At 36.0% G+C, this 26804-nt stretch overlaps 1 protein-coding gene across 9 annotated transcripts in view; it reads right to left on the bottom strand.

Moving 5' to 3' along the window:
• CCSER2 (coiled-coil serine rich protein 2) overlaps positions 1 to 26804 on the bottom strand; it is a 156950-nt gene that overhangs the window by 95826 nt on the left and 34320 nt on the right. For 6 of the 9 annotated variants that reach the window (XM_020893454.2, XM_070470958.1, XM_070470957.1 and 3 more), the window contains exons 2-3: positions 22197 to 23652; positions 20879 to 21075 (exon numbers count right to left, since the gene is read on the bottom strand). In XM_020893454.2, coding sequence (XP_020749113.2) covers positions 20879 to 21075; positions 22197 to 23613 — 1614 coding nt within the window. In that variant the 5' untranslated portion in view covers positions 23614 to 23652. Of the gene's footprint in view, positions 1 to 14647; positions 14748 to 20878; positions 21076 to 22196; positions 23653 to 26804 lie in introns of those variants that run through there. The other 3 variants (XM_020893459.2, XM_020893462.2, XM_020893460.2) reach the window with 2 other exon arrangements.

Genomic DNA, 26804 nt, shown 5'->3' with positions numbered 1-26804 from the left:
ATGGCTGCAGTCACCATCTGCAGTGATTTTGAAGCCCAAAAAAATAAAGTCTCTAACTGTTTCCATTGTTTCTCCAAATATTTGCCATGAAGTGATGGGACCAGATGCCATGATCTTAGTTTTCTGAATGTTGAGCGTTAAGCCAACTTTGTCACTCTCCTCTTTCACTTTCATCAAGAGGCTCTTTAGTTCTTCTTCACTTTCTGCCATAAGGGTGGTGTCATCTGCATATCTGAGGTTATTGATATTTCTCCCAGCAATCTTGATTTCAGCTTATGATTCATCCAGCCCCATGTTTCACATGATATACTCTGCATATAAGTTAAATAAGCAGGGTGACAATATGCAGTCTTAACATACTCCTTTCCCAATTTAGAACCAGTCTGTTGTTCCATGTCCAGTTTTAACTGTTGCTTCTTGACCTGCATACAGATTTCTCAGGAGGCAGGTCAGGTGGTCTGGTATTTCCATCTCTTGAAGAATTTCCCAGTTTGTTGTGTTCCACAAAGTCAAAGGCTTTGGCGTAGTCAATAAAGCAAAAGTAGATGTTTTGCTGGAACTCTCTTGCTTTTTCAATGATCCAACGGATGTTGGCAATTTTGTCTTTTCTAAATCCAGCTTGAACATATGAAAGTTCACACTTCACGTACTGTTGAAGTCTGGCTTGGAGAATTTTGAGCATTACTTTGCTAGCATGAGATGAGTGCAACTGCGTGGTAGTTTGAACATTCTTTGGCATTGCCTTTCTTTGGGACTGGAATGAAAACTGACCTTTTCCAGTCCTATGGCCACTGCTGAGTTTTGCAGATTTGCTGACATATTGAGTGCAGCACTTAGATGAAGTAAGAGAGACAGGAGCACACACATGTGAGGATTCTGTTAAAAGGTGAAGAGACCTTCACTAGGAACTGAATCTGCCAATACCTTCATCTAGAATTTCCAAGTTCCAATACCATACAAAATAATTGTCTGTTGATTGAGCCACCCAGTCTATGGTATTTTGTTTTAGTAACTGGAACTAAGACAACATTCAAACACAAAGTGTAAGTGGAAGGGCCAAAAGTATATCTACATCATGAGCCACTATTTAAGCCATCTTAAGGAATTTGGACTGTATTTCAATGACAGGTTATGACTGTTGAGCTTTATTTTAAGAAGTGACAAATTGAGATCTGCATTAAAAGAAACATTATTCTGTTTGCAGTATAGACAATGGATTTAAATGGGAGGAAAACAGTTTAGCAGTTATTGCAGAAGCCATGTAACATATGACACAGCCTGATGATAAACAATGTCAATGACAATGAAAGAATAAACAATTACAAGACATACAGAAAAGTCAGAATCTAAAGGACCAAAATTCACTAAGAAGTAAAAAAAGAGCCATGAATGACTCCTTGGTTCCTAGATTTAGAAAGATGAGTGATTTCCATTCGCTGAAATAAAGCATTAGAAAAGGATAACCAGATCTGATAAGAGATAAAAAATTAATATACACTATTAGAACCTGACAAGTCTGACAAACCTGCTACATCTTCAAGAAGAGATGTCCACCAGACAACTAAATATACAGGGGAGTGGAGTTGAGCAAAAAAATTGGAGGTGTGGGAGTCACTCACATAAATGACAACTGAAAGCTATTAAATAATGAGTCTGACAAGAGAGACAAGGCTGACTGAGAAGACAGGATTCTAAGATCTGTCTTAGACAGTCTTTCCCATATTCATTTTTATAGAAGGTCTCTGCTTCTCCAATATCAGATTTTGAGAAGAGCTGTATCAGAGATATTATTAGACCTTTCAGAAAGGATTCAAGAAAAGAGATAGGGGAAAAAAATCTATTGTAACTTTTCTTCACTTGTTTGGGAATCTGTCATCTGTACTTCCCAGGAAATGCATTATTATAGGAAGAAAGGAAGCCATATTAGCATGGAGCCTGCTTAACATCTGAAAGAGTTTCTGTCCCATGTTTGTGATGGCAGGCTCTTTCTCTCACTGGCAAGCTTGCATTTGTTGGGAGCCAACATCCACATACACCTGTTTTAGTTGGGAGACCATCTAGCACAACCATCGGCTGAGAATATGATAATGAAAAGCTAAATTTGTATACTCTCTGGCTTCCAGAGGCTTCCCCCAAGCCCCACTGGAATTCAAACCCTGACTGAACACATATTAGCAGAAGTGCACAGAACTTCCTTGGTCTCTGAGAATGCTTCTCCATTCAAGAAGAGTGAACCAAGAGATGGTGGGCCATCTATGAAATCTTTCTATGAATTTCTCCTTCATTAATAAATTGGACAAAGCCTAAATGATTTTGACAAACGAAGGATACCATCACCAGTTTCTATTAATCACCATGTGGTAAAATTAATTTTTTCTTTTGTTATATAGTTAATGAATTTTAAAACACATGTAAGTTTGTGTAAACACCGATGTAATCAAGACACATAATCTCTTCACCCAAAGAAACTTCCTTGTACTATCCAGCTATAATTACATTCTCTTCCACTCATCACCCCTAGCAAACAGTGATCTGTTCTCCATCACTACAATTTTGTCTTTTAAGGATATCACATAAATGGAATCATACAGTATGTAACCTTTTGGAGTTGGCTTATTTCACTCAGCAGAATGCCTCTATGATTAATCTAAATTGACTGAATATATCAATAACTCGTTACTTTTTAACTGATGAGTAGGGCTTCCCTGGTGGTTCAGTGTAAAGAATCTGCCTGCCAATGTTGGAGACGCAGGAGACATGGGTTCAATCCTTGGGTCAGGAAGATCCCTTGGAGGAGGAAATGGCAACCCACTCCAGTATTCTTGCCTGGGAAATTCCAAAGACCGAGGAGCCTGGCAGGCTAGTCCATAAGGTCGCAAAGAGTTGGACATAACTTAGCAACTAAACAAAACTAAGTATTCCACTGCATGAACATATCAGTTTGTATATCCATTTACTTACTGAAGGATGTTTTGGTTTTTCAAGTTTTCAGTTATTATAAATAAAGCTACTATGAACATTCATGTACAGGTTTCTGTGTGAACATAAGCTTTCATTTCTCTAGCGTAAATACCCAGGTGAGTAGGATTGTTGGGTGATATAGTGAGTCTATGTTTAACTTCATAAGGAGCTGCCAAACCATTTCCCAGAACTGCTGTAATGATTTGCATTCAAATCACTATTGAGATTGGCCTTTCCCATATGCTCCTCCCTGGCTTGACTGCAGACTTAAAGCAGACCTTGTTTCTAGTGTGGGATTCTGCTACTGGTTCCAAACAGCACGGTGGCAACTTTTTCATGAAATATTGTATCTGTCTGCTCTAACCTGTCTGAGGTTACCTGAATGACTAATACAAAGTGCTTATCATTGCTTTGCCCAACTTGGAATTCACTCAGGCAGAAAAGCTGCGAGCACTAGTCAAAAACATTTTAAGTCAAATAAATAATCTGTATCACCCTGGGACAAAAGATTATAGTTGAAACATAGAATACTAAAAGACTGAGAAAAAAAGGCTGGGGAGAGAATTTCTTTGGGAAATTAGGTAATTCAAAAGTGCCATGTATGCTGTGAATTTCAGAAGCCACAAAAACTGCCCAGGGCAGAATGTATTCTCAGTAAAGACCTAAGTAAGAAAACCCAAAACTTTCACCTCTGGCTGATCTCTAGCCCAGGAAAAAATGAGCAAATGAAGGTGAAGGTAGAATTGTAAATGGTCAGGCTAGTATTGAAGGACTGTCCCAACACTGAGCCAATGTGCAGACAGCCACTTGGGAGGATTTTTTTTTTTTTCAATTTGACTGTAAGGTCTTTTAATTCATTTTCCTTTTAATTCTTTTTCTTTCCCTGCCTCCTTTTCTTCTTCTTTCCCTTAATCCCTTTCTCTTACTCTCACTCGCCCTCTTTTTTTCTTTCTTTTTATTTGCCATTTGGTATTCAAGGAAATCTCTGCATAAAACACTCAATAAACATAAACTAAAGTACCACACACTTCATAGACCACACATGACAAGAAGAGAGGAAATTCACACTCTCTTCTCTATTTTAGAAGTCACTAAAGTGAACGCTATACTATAAGCCTACAAAAACATAACAAAAACAAACCCTAAGGGAGACAAAGGCTATGATTTCCAGTGTTGCTAAATTAATATATTTAAAATGGTTAGTTTTCAACAAAAACCTTTTTAGAGACACTCAAATAAAGCAGCATCTATCACAGAAAGGAAAAAGAAAAACTTAACAAAACTGATCCCTGAGGAAGCACAAGCACTGGACTTAATAGACAAAGGCTTTAAATCAACTATCTTAAATACACTCAAATCTCAGTACGGGATATCAGGGAAGATACAGAACATAAGGGAATGAAAAATAAAAATTCTGGAGGCGAAAATATAACAATTTAAGTGAAAAACTCCTAAATACTGGAAATAATTATTAACAAACACAAAAGGAGAAACTGACAGTAATACAGTAATAGTAGAGGACTATAAAACCCCATGTGCATCAATAGACAGATCATCCAGATAGAAAATTAGTAAGGAAACACTAGCTTTAAAGAATGCATTAGTCTCTGAACTTAATAATTATCTACAGGACATGCCGTTCAAAAGAGCAAGATACACATCCCTTTCCAGTGCACATACAACATTCTCCAGGTTAGATCATATCTTAGGCCACAAAACTAGTATCAACAAATTTAAGAAAACTGAAATCACAAAAAGTATTTTTTCCTATCATAATGCTATGACACTAGATATCAACTACAAGAAAGAAAAAAAAAACAACTACAACACATGAAGTTAAAGAATATGCTACTGAACAAACACTGGGTCACAGAAGAAATCAAAGTTAAAAAAAAAACAAAGACCTGGAGACAATAAAAATGGAAACATAATGTTCCAACCTATGAGATGCAGCAAAAGCAGCTCTAGAAAGGAAATTTATAGCAATACAAGAAAAAAATCCTCAACAAAACACTAGCAAACCAAATTCAACAACACATTAAAAGGATCATACACTTTGATCAAGTGGGATTTATCCCAGAGATGCAAAGATGGCTTAATATATGCAAATCAATGAATGTGATATAATAACTAACAAACTGATGAATAAAAACCATATGGCCATTTCAACAGACGCAGAAAAAGGTTTTAACAAAATTCAATATCTATTTACAATTAAAAACTCTCCAGAAAGTGGGTATAGAGAGAACATACCTCAACATAATAAAAACTACATATGATAGGCCTAAAGCTTATATCATACTCAGTAGTGAAAAGTTTAAAGCATTTTCTCTAAGATCAGGAACAAGACAAAGATGCCCACTCTTGCCACTTTTATTTAACATAGTATTAGAAGTCCAAGACACAGCAATCAGACAAGGAAAAGAAATAATAAATGGAAATCAAATTGGAAAGTAAAAAGTAAAACTGTCACTGTTTATAGATGACATGATACTATATTTAGAAAATTCTAAGGACACCACCAAAAAACTGAGAATAAATGAAGTGTTAGGATATAAAATTAATATACAGAAATCTGTTGCATTTCTGTACACTAACAGCAAACTATCAAAAAGAGAAATTAAGAAAATAATTCCATTTACAATTGAATCAAAAAGAATAAAGTATACAAGAATATGACTTTTACTCTGAAAACTATAAGACAGTGAAGAAACTGAAGATGACACAGACAAATGGAGAAATATATGAGTTCATGGACTGGAAGAATTAACATTGTTAAAATAATCATACTACCCAAGGCAATCTACAGATTGAATGCAATCACTATCAAAATACTAACACCATTTTTCATAGAACTAGAACAAATAATTATAAAATGTGTGTGGTAGCATGAAAGAACCAGAATCTTCATGACTTTGCATTGGGCAATAAATTCTTAGGTACAATATCAAAAGTGGAAGCAATAAAACAAAAAATAAATTGGGTTCATCAAAATTACAAACTTTTGTGGAAAAAAAAAAAACACTTTTGTGCATCAAAGGACATTATCAATAAAGTGAAAAGACAACCTATAAGATGAAAGAAAATACTTGCAAATTGTATCAAATAAGAGTCTAGTATCCAGGATATATAAAACCACAAATAACCCAGTTTTTTAAGTGAGCAAAGGACTGAAACAGACTTTAACTGGAAAGGATATACAAATATCCATTAAGCACACAAAAAGATGTTCAACATTACTATTTATTTAGGAAATGTAAATAAATCAAAACCACAATGGAATGCCACTTAATATCCTGTAGGTTGACTATAATAAAAAAGCAAGAATAAAAAATAGTAAGCAAGTGCCGTCAAGTATGCAGAACAACTAGAAGACTTATACTTTGCTGGTGGGAATGTAAAATGATTCAGCTATAGTTAAAAAAAATAAAAACACACAGTTTAGCAGCTCCTCAGAAAGTTAAACACAGAATTACTACATAGTCTAGCAATCTCACTCAAAGATATATATACCTTAAAAATCTGAAGCAGATACTTAAGCTAATACATGTACATACATGTTCACAGCAGTATTATTCACAACGAAATGGCAGAAACAGCCCAAACGTATTATGTCCATCAATGGATGAACGGCATATACATATGATGGAATATTATTTAACTTTAAAAAGGAATGGACTCAATACATGCTACAAAAATATACAAGAAACTCAAAAACATCATACTAAGTAAAAGATCTAGGCACAAAAGGTCACATGTTGTATGATTCCATATATGAAATATCCAAAGTAGATAAATTCATACAAAAAGCAGATTGATGGTTTTCAGAGGCTGGGAAGGGGTGAATGGGGAGTAACTACTTAATAAATGAGTACAAAGTTTACTGAGGGCTGATAAAGTGTTTTGGAATAAAGAGAGGTAGTGGTTACACAATATTGCAAACACACTAACTGCCACTGAAATATTCACTTTCAGTTTAGTTCACTCACTCAGTTGTGTCAACAATTTGCAATCTCATGGACTGCAGCACGCCAGGCCTCCCTGTCCATCACCAACTCCTGGAGCTTTCTCAAACTCAAATCCATTGAGTCAGTGATGCCATCCAACCATCTCATCCTCTGTCATCCCCTTCTCCTCCTGCCTTCAATCTCTCCCAGCATCAGGGTCTTTTCAGATGAGTCAGTTCTTCACATCAGGTGGCCAAAGTATTGGAGTTTCAGTTTCAGCATCAGTCCTTCCAATGAACACCCAGGACTGATCTCCTCTAAGATGGACTGGTTGGATCTCCTTGCAGTCCAAGGGACTCTCAAGAGTCTTCTCCAACACCACAGTTCAAAAGCATGAATGCTTCGGCACTCAGCTTTATAGTCCAACTCTCACATCCATACATGACTACTGAAAAAACCATAGCTTTGACTAGATGGGCCTTTGTTGACAAAGTAAATCTTTGCTTTCTAATATGCTATCTAGGTTGGTCATAGCTTTTCTTCCAAGGAGCAGCCATCTTTTGATTTCATGGCTGCAGTCACCATCTGCAGTGATTTTGGAGCCCAAAAAAATAAAGTCTCTCACTGTCTCCATTGTTTCCCAATATATTTGCCATGAAGTGATGGGACTGGATACCATGATCTTAGTATTCTGAATGCTGAGTTTTAAGCCAACTTTTTCACTCTCCTCTTTCACTTTCATCAAGAGGCTCTTTAGTTCTTCACTTTCTGCCATAAGGGTGGTGTCATCTGCATATCTGAGGTTATTTCTCCTGGCAATCTTGATTCCAGCTTATGCTTCATCCAGCCCAGCATTTCACATGATGTACTCTGCATTTAAGTTAAATAAGCAGGGTGACAACATGCAGTCTTGACGTACTCCTTTCCTGATTTGGAACCAGTCTGTTGTTCCATGTCTAGTTCTAACTGTTGCTTCTTGACCAGCATACAGATTTCTCAGAAGGTAGGTCAGATGGTCTGGTATTCCCATCCCTTGAAGAATTTTACACTGTTTGTTGTGATCCACCGAGTCAAAGCCTTTGGTGTAGTCAATAAAGCAGAAACAGATGTTTTCTGAAAACTCTCCTGCTTTTTTTGATGATCCAGCGGATGTTGGCAATTTGATCTCTGGTTCCTCTGTCTTTTCTAAATCCATTTCTAATGAAATTTCATTCAACATAAAATTAACCATAAATGTTGAAAGAAATTTCATTCAAGAATAAAAAAGAACTTTTGAAAATTTAAAAATATTACTCAAATATCTAAGAAAATTGCTTGTAAATCTAACCTTTAATACAGTATCACAATTCTATATATCTATCCCTAAAATACAAAAAGCCAAGGCTATTTATTAAGGAACTAATTGTAATAGCAAAAGCATAATGTATATGCTTAGAAGTTGAAGTGTGGTAAATATATTCATATCTGCTTACTTTTTCTAAAAATTAAATAATAAATTATTAATTTGAAATAAATCACTGATGATAAAATAATTAAATTATTCATAATTGTTAAGATTGATTTAAAATAAAGTATTAATTTAACTAAAATTAATGTAAAATTAAATAAGTAATTAATAAATTACTGATTTAAAATTACTTATTTAATTTTTAATTTATTTTAAAAATAAATTTAACAAATAAATTACAATTAAATTATTTTATAAATACATTTTTAGTTTTTAATTTATATAAAAAATAAAATTTTGAAACTTTTAAACAAATATCTATATTTTCATACTCTTTTCCACTACTTAGCCTGTATAAATGCTATTCTTATGTATTTATGAATGTTATTTGGGGGGTTATGCTGTTTTCAATATTCTACTATTGCAAATAATACTTAAACAAATCCCTAAAAATCAAAAGTAAAATAATATTCACAAATCTAACTTGTGTATCAAGCTCATGGAATAACCATTCAGAGAGAAACTATTTCAAATAGATAAAGATAAAAATCCTCAAGCTGTTTTTAAGAATTGTATTTTTGGTGGTGGAATTATTACTCTCAGACCTCCACAGGACCATGAACTATGCATTCCTAACAGTAGCCTCTATTAAGATTTTATCAAACTTTTGGCTTCACACTACTACCGAGGGCATAATATCCTTTTCCATTCAGCTAAGAGGACCAATTACTTTACATAAAACCTGATTAAACTTTCACTTGAAACTTTTGCCTTGATCCATCAACCCAAGCATTACTATTTTCTCTCAATCTAAAAGGGGCACCAGTTTAGGACTTGTTCATCAACACGTTTTGATACCAAAGTACATGGATGTCTGTGTCAAGGGGCACAGAAAGGTCTCTTCCACAGCTGGTGACTCTTTCACCCACTCACTCTTCCCCAGAGGGTAAGAGCCAGGGGACCCTGTCCCTTTTGTCCATCTATCTTCACTTTGACTAATCTACCAGATTATTGTCCCAGGTGATTCCAGGTCAGAGTCCTCATTTTCATCTTTGTCAGCTTTTAAAATTCTTTCAAACTGAGATAAATAGAATGGTGTTGCTGAGGTCCCTCTGGAGCTGTAGAACCAGCATTGGCTCCTATTGGGACACTCAATGTTTAGCAGTGCTGCATTCACATCTTTGTCTTAACCTCATCAGTGTCCCATATATTCACCCCACTTCTCATAAACATCAACCCCTACTGGGACAATCCCTTGGCTCTCCCCTTCTGTTTTCCTCCTTTTTCTTGTTAATGACTTTTTTTTTTTACCTTTAATATTGATAAGGGAAACTGAGACAGCAAATCTAATAAGGTTTCTCAAACAGCTGCTTGATTTTACAACAGTATGGTTTCATGAGGTGCCCATGTAAAAGGAGTCCTCTTAATCAAAAGAGTTGATATGACCTGACTATGGGGCATATTCAGTAGAAAAATAATATAATCATCATAAAGTCAATCTAGCATGGCTTGCTATAGAGGGCACAGCCCCGTCATCTGTGACGTTCCACCTGGCATTTATAGAATAAACAGTCTCTCTTCTCAGGTACACAGACTACAGTAGGTTTTATCCAGTCCACCAGGCTACCCACTCCCCCAGGTAACCTACTATGAACAGCCACCTGTGATGGTTCTATAGTGAGTTGTGGGTCCTACCTATATCAACCCAATACTCTCTTCCTCTCTGAAGCACTTTAAACCAAAGATACTACTCCTAAATTAGTCACTCTCACAATCCATTTAATAAAAGTTCTTCAGGAAGTTGATGACACAGACCACAATATAAGACTACTCCCTGGCACTATAACCCTGGTTTCAGTAGTTTTATGGTCTCATCCTCTCCCTAACTTTACTACCTTCCTGGTAACCTGTATTCATAAGAGTACTGCCTTTTGTCCTAGAATAATCGTTCCCATTAGGGTTGGCTTTAAAGCTACTGGTAGTAGATCAGACTGAAATCTAAGCTTGGTCCAGCATCACGATCAGCCCCAGCACTCTGTATTACTTTCATTTTAGCTATTACATGTAACAATAGCCAACGGATAATATATTCAGTTTGTTTCTTATTCTGCATTTTCTTCTGTATCCAGTGAGTCATCTCATTGGGTGTTGTGGCTACCACCATTTCTAAATAATATGCCAAAACTTTTGCCTTTAGTAATAGATCACAGCACAGCTGCAGTTTCATATGATCACTGACTACACAGCCATCCAAGAATCAAAATTTCTTCATTCCCAGTCCTTTAATCGTTTTATTTCCCACATGTTTCAGTCAATCAAATTAGATGTAGCATATTTCATTTTTTTCTGACACCAGCTACAATGACTTTCGACATTAGCTATCCAGAGTTAGCACAAACTTCACAGGTTAATGGCACAGTCTTACACAAGACTAACATTTAATTCAGACACCACTAGCCAAAAAATCTCAGAGGTTCCCAGGCCATGTACTTCCTGCTGACTGACTACAAACTCGGAGGTTCCCAATACTCCCTCAAGGCTTCCCTGGTGGCTCAGCGGTAAAGAATCCACCTACAAAAACACAGGAGACGCTGGTTTGATCCCTGGGTCAGGAAGATCCCCTGGAGGAGGAAATGGCAACCCATTCCAGTGTTCTTACCTGGGAAATCCCACGGGCAAAGGAGACTGGTGGGCTACAGTCCATGGGGTCGCAAAAGAGTCAGGCATGACTTAGCAACTAAACGACAAACTACTCCATCAGGTGGTTCACCAGAACAACTTACGACACTCAGCAAAGGATTATACTTTATGATTACACTTGTATTATAGCCCACATGGTATAAATCATGACCAGCTAAAAGAAGAGACACAAGGGCCAAGTCTAGGGTGGTCCCAAACGTGAAGCTTCCATGTTCCCTCTCCATGGAGTCAGAACAGGTCACCTCCTTGGCAAACTGATGAATAACAATAGGCAGAAAGTATGGTTAACCAGGGACATTCAGCTGGGATTCAGTATCCCGAGTTTTCATTGGAGTTTCGTTACAAAGGCATGCAAGGTTGAATCACGAGCCACATGACTACACACAATCTCCAGCCCAATTCCCTTGCTCCCTAGAGGTCAAACTATCAGAGGGTTCAACACCCCAACATTCTAACTGCATGTTTGCTTCTTCTTGCATGCCCTACCCCCGGCCTGAGTCGCCCTACCCCCAGCCTGAGTCACCTTGTTAGCACAAACTATCAGGACCCACCATGAACAACAACACCCCTATCACTTGGGAAATTCCAAAGATGTAGAAGCTCCCACACAAAAACTGAAACAAAAGTCAGCTGAATTCTTTATTATACAACACAAGACTTAGTATAAGACATAACAAGGCAATAATTAAGACAGTATGTTACTGGCAAAAGAATAGACACACAGATCAACAAAACAAAACAATGAGCTCAAAAGGAGGCCCACACACATACACGCAACTGATTCTGACAAAAGAGCAATGGCAATTCAATGCAGAAAGTATAGTCTTTTCAACAAACAGTGCTCGAACTCTGAGACAAAACTTCATGCAAAAAAATTAACACAAACATGAGTGTTACACAAAAGCTAACTCAACTGGACCACAGACGAAAATGCAAAGTATAAGGCTATAAAACTTACTGAAGTAAACAAAGTAGAAAAACTATATGACCTTGAGTTTGGTGATGATTTTTAACAATACAACCTACAGCATGATCTGTGAAAGAAAAAAAATTAAGTTGGAATTTATTAAAAGTTTGCTCTGTGAAAGACACTTTAAAGAGGATGAAAGACAAGGCTGGAGAGACACACGCAAATCACATATCTAACAAAAGACATCTGAAGTATACAAAGAACTCTTAAAATTCAGTAAGAAATCAATTTAAAAATGGACAAAAGATACTAAACTGATACTTAAAGATATACAGATGACAAACACATGATAAACGTTCTATTGTTAGGGAATTTCCAAATTTAAAACAATAACAATACTACTGTATACCTATTAGAATGCCTAAAAACAAAACACTGACAATACCAACTGCTGGTGAGAGCAGAGAACTAGAAAGGGATGCAATCTGGTACACCCACTTTGCAAAACAGATTGGTAATTTCTTATAAGGCTAAACAGTCTTACCACACGATTGAGCAATTGCACTCTGGTATTTTCCCAAATGAAATGAAAACACCTGTCCACATAAATACCTGCAGGTCAATTATAGCAGCTTTATTCATAATGGCCAAAAATGAAGCAACCAAAATGTCTTTGATAGCTGTGGTAATCCATACAGTGTAATATTACTCATCAATAAAAAGAAATGAAGTAGCAAGCCATAAAAAGATATGGATCAGTCTTAAACACATATTGCTAAATGAAAGAAGCCAATATGAAAAAGCTATATGGTATATGATTTTAATTATATGGCATTCTTTAAAAGGCAAAATTATAGAGATGTTCTATATACATTAGTGTTTGCAAGGGGTTCGTTGCAGGGAGGGATGAACACTTGAAATATAGGGACATTTTAGGATGGTGAAATTATTCTTTATGAAATAAGACATTAAGCATTTGTCAAAATTCAGTGATCTTTATAGCACAGAGTAAATCTTAATGCACATGATTTTTTTTTAAGTTTATGAAACCACCTCACTGAAGGAGGTGAGGGGAATAAAACACTATCCTAAGTAACTGTGGAAATGAATGGAGTCCAAAAGGCTAAAGGCAAAGTAATTCTACGTAAGCACCACACTCTAATTGATAAAGGTATGTCCTGTGGGGGTACAAATTAACAATTCTGAAGTGACTACTCATTTAGGTTAGAACAGCAACTTCAATAACTCCTGTGTTAGTTGCTCAGTCATATCCAACTCTTTTCTGACTCCATGGACTGTAGACCAACAAGCTCCTCTGTCCATGGGGTTCTCCAGGCAAGAATACTGGAGCGGGTAGCCATTCCCTTCTCCAGGGGATCTTCCGGACCCAGGGATTGAACCTGGGTCTCCTGCACTGCAGGCAGACTCTTAACTATTTGAGCCACCAAGGAAGCCCAAATTCATTTAATTAGTAAACGCATTTAACTACTCAGCCTCAGCATCCTCATTAACTATAACTAGTTCATAAGGTCTATCTGATCCAACTCACGGAATTCAGTATTTTATTCATAAATATTACTAATTATGCATCTACTCTATGCCAGGTTTTCTGCTAGGCAAAAAGAACCTCATAGTGAACTATTTTTTCTTTTTCTTTTTCGTTAACAAACTACTTTTAAATTCACTCACTTTTTCTCTGAAATGGGGGCTTTGACCCAGAAGTTTTAGATAATCCAATAATTCCATGTTTATGAAAAATGAAAAAATGTGCAGAAAAAACACTCTACTCATGGTCTTAATATACAGACTGGAAGTGTATATAAAGATCTGAAATACAGATATTGATATAAAATTTAAATTATATCTGCCTTATTCTAAAATCTGATTTGCAAACATCTGTCTTTCTGATTTGAGATGCAAGATTTTTCTTCCTTTCCACTTTCTTAATTTCATAGCTTCATCTCTAACCACTCTCTACTTCACACATCATATTCTTAGCAATGCAGATATTCCTCTCATACATCATGATTTTGTGGTCCCTCCACATACATGCTATTCTTTATGCCCAAAACACTCACCTTCCCTCTTCTTTGACCAACTGGTCAACTTTGTATCCATTCTTCAAAACTCAACCCAGCTGTCACTTCCTCATAGTATATCATAAATATGCTAACACAGCGTGCATTATATCACTTGAAAACTACACTATGACTATATATTTATAATCATTTATCACACTAGATTTCAAATCCATAAAGAATAAAGACAGCCTTACATATATTCAGTAACTTTAGCACTGAACAGTATGCCTGAGACATACCAGAAGCTCAATAAATCATTACTGAAATGAACTTCATATTAAAGAGATTTAATCTACAAGAAATAATAATACAAAATGAAGAAAAATATTATGTTTAAAGGATCACAACAACTATATAAAATAAATTTAAACTTTGTTTTTAAACCTGAAAGCTACATTAACAGGCCAAGAAGTTATGTTAGTAATTAAATGGGCATGGTAGATTCACTAGTCTAGCCAATAAAAAGGAAATTAAAAAAATGTAGTTTCCTCAACTCATTCTGTCCCCTTATTTGTAATAGATCCCTTCCATGAGTTCAAGTTCTGCATTCTGTATCAGAGCATACTGAAAGTATCACTGTCAGTTTGACATGTTCATTTACCTATATTAGGTCGGTCTCAACTTTCTGTAAGCTGTCCCTCCACTATCAGTCTATGCTAATGTCACATTTTTGGCTACTTGCAACTTGCTATTATGACACGTGGTACCTTAGAAACTTACTCTGTAAATAGGTTATGTCACAATGTGTATGGAAAAACTACTGAATAATATTAAACATTATATTTAATTTTAAGTGTTTCTATTTATTTTGAATTAAATGGCACATCATCATGGCACTGTTTCAACAAGTATATAATGAGTCCTTATTTAGTGCCAGAAACCTAGAAGAGTGACAAGAGAGAGATGTTATCACTATATTCAAGACATGTAGTAGGATCTGGAGATTAAAAGCAACTAGATAGACCTGTATAAAGTAGAACAGGCCATGGAAAGCCAGTCAAGTAGTTTAGGTTTGACATTATAAGGAATGGGAAAACCATCAGGAAAATAAGTCAAATTGGCAATTTAGGATGATTCTGGCAGAATGAATGAGAGCAGCAGTACTAACCCTAACTTTCAAAGTGAGGAGGTAACACTTTTCTCCCTTACAGTCAATGAGCAATGGAATTTAATCCCTTGTACCCTCTAAACCCATTTTCAAAACTGCAGATTCCTCTAAGCTCCCCTCTGCCACCACTTTAGTCCAAGCCACTACCACCCCTCACATGAATGACAGCTTCCAGCACACTGTTGGCTTCTCTTCTAGTTCAATCTTTATACAAAGTTATTTTGAAAATGTAAATCAAGTTATGCCCCTTTCCAGCTTAAAACCAACATTCTTCCAATCACATATATCCTTTTAACCAACTTACTGTATTCCCTGGGCCAACTAAGCCTAACCATCATTTTCTTAAAAAGCCTTATTTAACACCCACACCAGACCAGGAGTTCCAGCAATATACTTTCACTTGGTAATTTTCCTTTGCAGCACTTTCCTCACTTATCAATTGAAGATAATTAATGAATTAGCTAAATCCTTTAACTACATGTGCCTCAACAGAATGTAAGCACTAAAACAGAACCTGCAACTGTCTGGATCATTGTACCCGCAGTGCTCTGCCCATGACAGTCAAGTCAAATATGTTAAATGTATCAATGGATGCCTCCCACTGGGAGCCAGAGGATGATGGCTTAGCAAGGATAACACAGAGAAAACTGAATGCCTAGGAGGTTTCCATAGACTTTTATTTGGTTTAAAAAGTTAATCTCTGAATCTTTAAAATTTATTTGCAGTATTCTAACATAAGGGTCAGCAAACTTCTTCTTAAAGCTCAGAGAGTAAATACTTTAGGTTTGTGTGCAATACAGTCTCTGTTGTAACTACTCAGCACTGCCAGAGTAGCACAAAAGCAGCCAGACTATATGTAAATTTATTACAAAAGTTTATCTACATATATAATATACATAAATTTATTTACAAAAATATTCACTGGAAGGGCTGATGCTGAAGCTGAAACTCCAATACTTTGGCCACCTGATGCGAAGAACTGACTCACTGGAAAAGACCTCGATGCTGGGAAAGACTGAAAGCAGGAGGAGGAGGAGACGACAGAGGATGTGATGGTTGGATGGCATCACCGACTCGATGGGAATTGGTGATGGACAAGGAAGCCTGGCATGCTTCAGTCCATGGGGTCGCAAAGAGTCAGACACAACTGAGAACTGAACTGAACTGATTTACAAAAATGAGTGGACAGCCTCAAGGCTGTAGCCTGCTGACTCCTGTTAATACACCCCAAAGAAACAGTACACAGAAATTAAATATGACAAATACAAACCAAATTGATATTCTGGTATTCCTCTGCTACATTTCTAGACCACAGGTAATTTCAAAATTCAAAGCAAAAAAAACCTAGGGGAGTCCCATTCCCACATAAGTTACTGCAAGGAATATTATGACATTTAGCATACATTTAAGTTTCAATAAAGTCTAGCAACATCAGTCACCAAGGTAGCAACCCAAACCTAGCCAGTTGTTCCTTTACAAATGCACAGGTAAAGAAACATGCAATAAAGGGTGTTGGCATCATGAGTCGAACTACTTACTGATTGTCAAAAGCTTTCAAGCTAGAGTTTGAATCTACATTTTAAAATGAAAAAGGTTCTATCTAAATGATAAGGATGCTAAACCTGCCTACTATGTGAAGATAAGTCAAGGCTGATAGAACAGAAAAAGAAAGCCAGGAACATCTGGTTCAACCACTTCTTTAGTCTTCCATAAAAATCCTTCCAAAAATAAAAGCAGTCCATGTGATGATTTAAAATTATCAATCCCTAAATATTTAAGGGTCAGGAAATCAGTCATTGTGACATTTTAATTCAATTCCCCTGCAATGGGAGCTCTTACATTGGTCACAGCACCACAGCAAAGATGATCTGAGTATGGTTCGCTGTACTCACAACAGCAGAAAATGCTTCCGCTCAAACCTGTGCACATACAGTATGATTCTGACAACATTTACTAGCCAAAAAAAAAAAAAAAGCCGTATTTCCTGTTCAAAAAAGTTAAATATCAACTAAAAGTTTATTGAGTTTTAAAATGCTCAGTTATCCTGAATAGATATAAGGCTGAAAATCAAGAATACCAGACTGAGAGTACAATAGTCAGTAAGCTAGTTCCCAATCTATCAGTATCAATTTACTCAACCCACCTAAATTCACCCAAATCTGAAGAAAGAGTTACTAACTCGTCCATAGCTACTTCAAAGGATTATTATAGAAATATGAAAAGATGATAAATAAAAAGGATACTGCAGTGAACAAAGATAACTTAGAATCAGTACCTATGTCAGAGTCCTCAAGACCATCCCCAAAGTTAGATGGTTCACAAGAAGGACTCACAGGACTCAGCAGTCATATATATTCACAGCTAAGATGTGTTCCAGCACAAGGACATGAAACAAAATGAAAAAAGGAAAAGTCAGACGGGGCAAAATTGAAGAAATGAAGCATCAGCTTTGGTCCTCTCCCAGTAGAATCAATGTACATGCTCAATTCCTCCAAGTTGCAGCAACACATGAAAAGTGTTGTCTGTTACACATGTTCCTAAGAAATTCAGTTGTTTTTAATTGAGGGCTGGTGACCTGGGCACCCTCTGCCTAGGATATACGAAAATTTCAGAACCCCAGAAAGAAAGCAGGTACACAGCATAAACCACATAGTACAGCTGAGACACAGAGAACCACTCTTACCACTTAGGAGAAGTTTTGTATCACAGTAAGGGAACTGTTTACCAGCAAAGGGTCAGCCTTTCTAAGGATAGGCAATCTCAGCTGCTATGTTAATTAAGTCTTTTTTTTTCTGCACAGCACCCCAAGTATATTATGAAAGAATATTAATGAGGGTAAATTATTATGCCTCATACCAACTTCAGATGGAAGTCTTAAACATTAAAAAAAAAAAGAAAACAACAGGATAAAAATAAACAACATTTACTGAGCTCTTACTATTTCCCTGGCATTAATTATTTTATATGTATGACCTTATTTAAGGTTCATAGCAATCCCATGGGGTAGTCTGAGATGCTACTCAAAAATACTCAACAACCACTATCATATGGCTGTTAAAACATTCAGGCATGTACTTCCCAATATTAGCCCTAGAGATACGTGCTGTTATTATCCCCATTCTATTACAAAAAAAAGGAACAGAGAATCCAAAGGTATACAATTAGTACAAGACAGTAATGGGATTTTTAATCTAATTTGCTTCATAGTCCTGGTTCTTAATTATTTGCTATATTGCCTCTCAACATACTTGGAGAAGGCAATGGCACCCCACTCCAGTACCCTTGCCTGGAAAATCCCATGGACAGAGGGGACTGGTAAGCTGCAGTCCATGGGGTCGCTAAGAGTCGGACACAACTGAGCGACTTCACTTTCACTTTCATGCACTGGAGAAGGAAAAATGGCAACCCACTCCAGTGTCCTTGCCTGGAGAATCCCAGGGACGGGGGAGCCTGGTGGGCTGCCGTCTATGGGGTCGCACAGAGTCGGACACGACTGAAGTGACTTAGCAGCAGCAGCAGCAGCTGCTCTCAACATACTAAATACTTTGTGTGGCCCCAGGACCAGAAAACGATGTCTTACACACACACACAACAAAAACTGTAAAGAAAAACATTACTAAACTTATTTACACGAAAATCTAAAACCATACATGATAAAGGCAACAAAAATATAATTAAAACTGGTAAAATATACTAATTCTGAAAAAAAGAGGCCTTAAGACAAAAGGCATAATGAGGGTTAGAAAAGAGCACTACGCAATGACTGAAAGTCCAATTTACCAAGGAAACAACCCTAAACAAGTATACACCTAATAAAATTCATTTAAAGTAGAAAAAGCAAAAAGTTGGTAGAATTTTAGAGGAAAATGATAAACCTACTATCACAGCCTTTTCAACTTAATCAATTCTCCATTCTTTCTCAAACTGTCTTCCTCTTAGATCCAAAGAGAATGACACATAGACACCATTCTACTCCAAAGCACAGAATGAATATTTTTGTTGTTTACCATCTCATATACACAGGCCAAATAACCAAGGAAATTAGTGAATTGTAGAGACTGATGGTCAATTCAGATATGTACTGAACTCTTCCAGAGGCTATCTCATCATTTAAGTAATAAGAACAATGAACTGTCTGAAAAATGTCCAGTACCAGGTGGCTGACTGCTGCCATCTGCTGGACTCAATGCTCATTTCAACTCCAATCATACTCACTTAAAAAGTTCTATCTAGTAAGACAGCACATAACGCTCTTAAACTGTAACCTTTTCTGGACTTCCTTTATCTAAAGAAATAAGAGATGATGCCTCTAAATTAAGTATGTGTACGTCTCATGTCTGTGCAATTTAACAAGCTTTTGGTAATGACCTTTATTTTTTTTCCAAGTCACAGGTTTACATGGAGATAGAAAATTCCATCACCTAAAATTTTCCTGGAATTTAATACATCCACAAGGACTACCAGTTTTCCTTACAACTACTGGAAAATTGTATTTTATATACTAAGTAATCATAGAGAATAGTTTTAATCACACCAATTATACTTTATTCACATTGCATATAATCCACATTACTAGCAAATTTTCTTAAAATATGCATGTATAAATATATGGTAGGTCTTCCAGTGCCCATTCATGTCTGGTTCCCTTGCCTACCAGGCACACAGGAAAATTACACTTCCTGCCCACTCAATACTTAGTTAATACTAAGATTAACTCAGTTTATAAAACTGTGAGTAAAAGTGCCGTATGCCATCTGCAGGCCAAAGCAGTAACTGCATGTGTAAATCCTCTCAGTAAACTGCTTGTGTGACATCCTCATTACCAGGGGGACAAAGGGTCTCAGAAGGCCACGATGAAGCCCCAAGATCAAAGTGGCTCAGAACACTGAAGACAGCTGCCCTACAGAGTTGTCCAGAGCTACAATAGACTTTGTAAGAGTAAAAAATAAACTTTCATTTTGTTCAGTTCAGTTTCAGTTCATTTTGTTAGGTCACTGCAAACTGGCATTGAGAATGCTACTACAGCACAGCCTAGCCCAGGGTTTCTCAACAGCAGCACTACTGACATCTTGGGCTGGATAATTCTTTGTTGTGGGTGTTATCCTGTGTATCACAGGATGTTAAACAGTATCCCAGTGTCTACCCATTAGTTACCAGCAGTATTCCTCAATGTGACAAAAACATCTCTAGACACTGCCTTCCCCTACCTTGAGAAACTGAAAAATACAACATGCCTGTGTGAATATATGCATGTACATTTATTTATGTAGAGCTGACCTCTGAACAACACAAGCAGAGGTGCTGACCCTCTGCACAGCTAAAAATCCGTGGCCAGCTTACAGCCGGCAGCCCACACATGCTCTTCACATCCACAGTTCCGTATCCACAAATCTGACCAACCAGGCTGTGTAGTACTGCAGTGTTTCTACTACTGAAATAAATTCACAGATAAGTAGACCCTCATAATTTAAACCCATGTTGTTCAAAGGTCAACTACATTATGAATGTATATGAGACCATAATTAACTCAATCTTTATATGACACAAATATATGCTTTATTATGTATTTAAGATCAGATATTTTGTAGATCCTTAAGAAATATCAATTCCCATTTCTCAGACTAGAAGAGTTAATTCACAAACTTACAAAAATCCAAACATCCCAAGTCTCTCTACAGCAAAGTAAACAAACTGTTTCCAAATGGTACATAAATCCATACATACTATGCTGTTCATTTCAGAGGACTCATAGCTCCCAACTGGGTGGACATTTCCAATGGGCTCCAAGCCCTCTTCATCCCACATGTATGTTCCATCAGAGCTATCAGATGGAGAGAGTTCAAATGAAGAACCAGCTCTGTAATCTGTGTCTGGTGAAATCAAGTTATTTCCAGAGGCATGTTTTGAACATTCACTCCTGTCTTCAATTGAATTTTTTAAAGAGAAGGGGAAAAAAAAGTTATTAGTTCACAAAATGTAATTATTTGTTTCAAAACTATAAACTATAATAAATTGATATAGCAAAAGAGTTGGCAAAAAAAGTATTCATAATTAGTATATTATAAATCTAAACAATAAAAAAACAAGATGTAAAAATCTTAAAAATAACCTATTGAAATATTTCCCAATAAATTTCACTGAGCCATCTTTCACTTCTGCGCTATTTCTGGAAATGTAAATAAAGCCTAATATTCTTTGAATATTTCCTAGGGTATTTATTTTTAAGCACTGCCTAGGAAACTCCTTACTCTGTGTTTATCACTTAATCTTGCAGTTGCTTCCTAATAAGGAAATAAATTACTCCAGCAGTCATTCCTAACTAAAAGACCCTCAAGACAGTCAAGAGTTTACACATATCTTCAGGGATGGCCTACTCCCTTGATCAGACTACATGCCTCTACCCAAACCCTCAGTTTGTTCTTTTTTCAGTCCAGATGGGCAAAGAGATATATCTTCTCCAGTATTCAGCACCAGGATGACCAAGTATAAGAAATGTCAAACAGGTGCTACCTCTCTTCTCTCATTTAAAAAAAAAAGTTCTTGCAAAAGTATAACCATTAGATTTGCTAAGCAAGAAAATCTAAGTCTTCCTTTAAAAAAATGAAAACTGTCTAGGATAAAAAAATTCATTAGATTGGACATAACATCTATTAGTCCATTTACCCTTTGGTACAGCTTTACTCAACACACAGCAGTGATCTAGTTCCTAAGGGGAGAGATGGTTTAAAATAGGATGTCACTGATTGGAGGAAGCAGGGGAAAAAAAATAATTTTGAAACAAGCAGGAAAAAGCGTGTGTATGACAAAGAACAAAGGTAAGATACTACAGGGGAATGGATGTTTTATGGATGTTGTTTTAGCATGAAAAATAGGACAAGGAACAAAAGTCACAAGGAAAGTAAATGTTGCTCCATTCCAATTCTGTCTAGATCCATCCTTCCATGAAATTGTTAGTATTTTGAAATCAATCAGAAGATAATCCGTATAAATTCAGCTATATTATCTAGAAGAAAATAAGAAAATTAAGGACATTAATATTTACCAGAGACACTTATATCTATCCATTCATCAGTTTTACTGAAGGATTTTTCATTTTCCTTGGGGGAATCAAATATATCTTTCGGTGGCACATTTTCACACTTTTCTTCTTTGAGAGAAATTTCCTCTGGAGTTATTCTAGTTCTGTTGGAGTCTTCTATATCTATAAAATCATCACTAAAGTCTTCACTTAAATCATTCTTATCAGAAGATGACAAAGAAGACAAGGAAATGTCATCCACATCATCACTCAGATATCTAATTTTAGCATCACGCTTCATGGTCTGGTCCTTTTCGGTTCTATAACTATCATTTTCAATTAGTTCTTGGTCCTTATCCACAGCTCTGTCTTTAGCCCCAAGTGCAACGTCTTCCTCTATACATGTGTCAGCAGGTGAATTTTTATTACCATCAACTGTGAGAGTCCCAGAAAACGGAGGTCGGCTAGATTTCAGAAGAGAGGGATGAACCATCCTATAACCAAAAGTGGTAGTTACACCCTGGCCATTTGGTAAAGCCAACTTCTTTCCACCAGCAGCATAAGGCCTATTAAATCCATACCCTAAATGTTCATTCCCATTGAGGACTTCTGACTGCCGGGAATTTCTTGTTAGCATACTTGACCTCAGAGGCACTCTAATGGGTAGCTGTTGGTTCTGATAAGGCTTTGTAAGATCTGCAGCTCTATTGAAGGAATGTGATCTGGTTATAGATGAAGGTGGAAGGAATGAATTCTGAATGGAATGTGAAAAACTCTGTGACCGTACCATTTTTTCACAAGCAAGCGATTTGATATTATCTAGAGATTGTGCTAAGCTTTCTCCAGAACTGCCTCTGGTGGCACAGGAGTTTGCTCTAGGCCTTTGTATGCTACCAGCTGATCGGTTTCCATAAAACCCATTCAACTGAGATTTTGGAGCACTGACTGAAGCATATGAAGTCCTTCCTAACAAGGTACCTTTGGTGAATTTACCCAAATTAGATGGTCCGGACAAAGACTTTTGGTTTAACTCCTCTGTAGATGACACAAACATAGTAGATGGCTTTGCTAACTTTGATGTGAGTAGAGAAATATTTTTCAAACCTCCCTTCATCCCATTTTTATCAAACACTCCTTGAGTAGGTGCAATTTTTTCAGGATCAATTACTTTAGCATGTGAACTGTGAGTATTACTAGGCTCTTCAGGACTTTGTGCACTGAACTCATATTTATTTGCTGTTCTCCAGTTAAATGAATGGGACGATGAACAATCAGAGCCATTATTTTTGATGTAACTTTTGACGCTGCTACTCTTGGAAGTTCCCAACAAATTAACAGGTTTCCCATTTGGCATTGGCTGCAGTGTACTTCTTACAGATTTTGTTCCATACTTTGGCAATTTGGAACCCAAAAAAGTCTTGATTTGTGTTTTCTCTTCCATGAGCTTTACGGTGCATCTGTTCTTAAAATTTGACAGAATCTGAGGAGACAAAAGAATAGATTAAACATTCCTAAATAAAGATAATAACATGGATTATCACATAATATGAATGCATATTCTTAAATAATTATATGCAGGAAAGCCCAAATGCTACTCATGATTCCTATAGAACTCTTAATAACTACTGAATGCACTAATTAATAACAATATTATAAGAAAATAAAGAACATCTTTATAAGCACTTGTATAAACCTGGGCTATGGATGATGATAGCAAATCCAGAAATAATAAAATTAGACTACAAATCTGTATAGAAAATAACACTTCTATAGCACAACTTCCAGTTTCTAATCCAAAGTATTTTTCTGTTTAGGAAGACGTTATTTTCTTGGGCTCCAAATCACTACGGACAGTGGCTGCAAGCCATGAAATGAAAAGATGCTTGCTCCTTGTAAGAAAAGCTATGATAAATCTAGACAGCACATTAAAGGAGAAACATCACTTTGCCAAAAAGGTCCATAGCATCAAAGCTATGGTTTTTCCAGTAGTCATGTACAGATGTGAGAGTTGGACCATAAAGAAGGCTGAGCACTGAAGAATTGATGCTTTTAAACTGTGGTGCTGGAGAAGACTCTTGAGAGTCCCTTGGACAGCAAGATCAAACCAGTCAATCCTGAAGGAAATCAACACTAAATACTCATTGGAAGGACTGATGCTGAAGCTGAAGCTACAATATTTTGGCCACCTGATGCAAAGAGCCAACTCACTGGAAAAGACCCTGATGCTGGCAAAGACAGAGGACAGGAGGAGAAGGAGGCGACAGAGGATGAGATGATTGGATGGCATCATCAACTCAATGGACATGAGTTCGAGCAAACTCCAGGAGATGGTGAAGGACGGGGAAACCTGCAGTCCATGGGGTCATAAAGAGTGACTAAACAACGACATCTCCTTTAAAAATAAAAATGTGTGATTTTGTTGTTGTTTTTAAGCACACATGCTCTTACAAAAACTTTCGACTTTCATTATTAAAGTTTATGGGAAGGATGCAGATAAAGAATCCAATAACAACAAAAAAATTATTCTGGCATTAAGGAATAAAATGTCAGCTGTCATTGTAAAAGTATCTCAAAAGTATATCTATCCAGGAATATACATATACTACAGTTAGTGCCAGAGTGAGAAGTAAAATGATTTAGTAACATTGACTAATCCATTAATCTCAACCTCTTAAGATTTATTTTAAAGGTAATTAAAAAAACAATAAAAAGGTTCAAAGTACACACAAGAGCATAAAATCAGAAACAGAGTCCTCTATTTGAGTAATTATTTACTATATTACAATATGTCATATGATGACATTACAATTGAGATTAATATTAAATATTAAAAATATTAAGATGTCCCAACAGTAACAAAATTGTAATATGGCCACTATATGATCTCTGTGGTTATACAGAAATGTTATAAGACCACATACAAGAGCAAAATTCAAATAAAAGCAAAACGCATGCCTTAGGGTCACTGATTTTTTTTTAACTATGTATCTCAAAACATTGTCTTTAATTTGTTGGTTTTATTTTTTCAATGAAAAAAACTGATTCTAATTTCTGACCTTAAGAATGAGAGAGTTTCTAAAGTATGTACGTGTTAGTTATTAGTCATGTCAAATGTACATAGTTAGAAAATCATACAAACATTTAAGTAAAAATAAATAAGTAAATAAATAAAAGATAGTGGGGTGAAACAGAATTACAGAACTTCCTATCCTCAATAATAAATAAAAGGGACAGAGTGTACAAAATGTATGTTTGTGTGTGTGTAATTTTTGAGCCAAAAACCCACCAGCTACAATCAAACAAGAAAATGCTTAAACAAAAAATCTCTAAACTTTAGAAAGTAGTGGCCAGAAAAAGATTCCGTACAGTGTGGTTGCTCCTAGCCTGATTACACTGCCTAGAAGGAATAATGAGAGAAAACTGGTTGAGTTAATAAAACTTGGAAACTAATAAATATCCTCTAGTTTGGATGGAAAGACCTGATTAGGCATGCCCTAGAAAAGTCCAGGAAAACATCATCAGCACAGCTTTGAAACCTAAGCTGAAGCAGGCAGAGTGACTATTACGTTAGAATAACTTTCTAAAATGTATATAGGCTTACTGATTAAATAAGTCAATATTACTCATACACAATGTTTGAGATTATGAAAATGCAAAACTGTTTAAACTGAATGACTATTCCAACAAACATTTTATTTCAACAATAATTATGTTTATAGAAAATACATACTTAAACATCAGCTTACAGATAATTTCCAAGAAACTTAAGGTAACAAAAGCTTAGACAAACTAAATTAATTAATGGGTAATCATTGGCTTGCTACACCATTTCTAAGTAAGAATACTAAAACTTTGATTACTAAGAATAATTTCAAGTTTGCATATTTTGCTTCTTGTTATTGTATGCTACAGAAAGACTATCTTTGGGCATGTAAATGAACATGTTCATTTCTATTACAGAATCTATACAGTGATTCCCATTTTTATAAAAGTAGCATGATAAACAGATAAAGAAATCACATAGAGATATGTGTACACCTGTATATTTAAACACAAAAAAATTGTTAATAGTGATTACCATAAGGGAAGTGAGAATTTGGTGGAAAGAAGGCTTCTTTTACTTTTAATCATTATTGCTTATGTACTTTAAATATGCCCATATATTTGCCACTTAATTTAGCCAAAAAACCACATTAAAATTTTTAAAAAATGTATTCAGTATCAAACAAGTTCTTAAAAATTATTTAAAATTAAGTTTAATAGTACATGAATATACTTAAAAAGACATAAAACATACTTAAAAAGACATAAAAAGAAGTCTGAATTAAAAAGTAGAAAAGGTTCTTTTAGTCAACAGATACCATTTCAATCTCTCCAAACTTCAACCTCAATTTAATGTTTCACATCGATTTTATCTTTAAAATTTTATACTAAATTCAGCATTTCCATTTCACAATTCTAGTTCTTACCCTCACCTCTTTCTGCATGACTACAAAGGCTTCCTCTGTTAAAATTTCTACTTCACTTCTATACAGACTGTCAACAGTTATTCTCTCAAAGCACAGATCTGATCATATCATTCTAAATTAAAAACCACATGTGGCCCAGGAACAATAAAATAAAACCCAAACC

The sequence above is a fragment of the Odocoileus virginianus genome, chromosome 7 (assembly GCF_023699985.2).
Source record: "Odocoileus virginianus isolate 20LAN1187 ecotype Illinois chromosome 7, Ovbor_1.2, whole genome shotgun sequence".
NCBI lineage: Eukaryota > Metazoa > Chordata > Mammalia > Artiodactyla > Cervidae > Odocoileus > Odocoileus virginianus.
The sequence above is the reverse complement of the archived record's forward strand: the minus strand, read 5'-3'. Positions and strand labels throughout refer to the sequence as shown.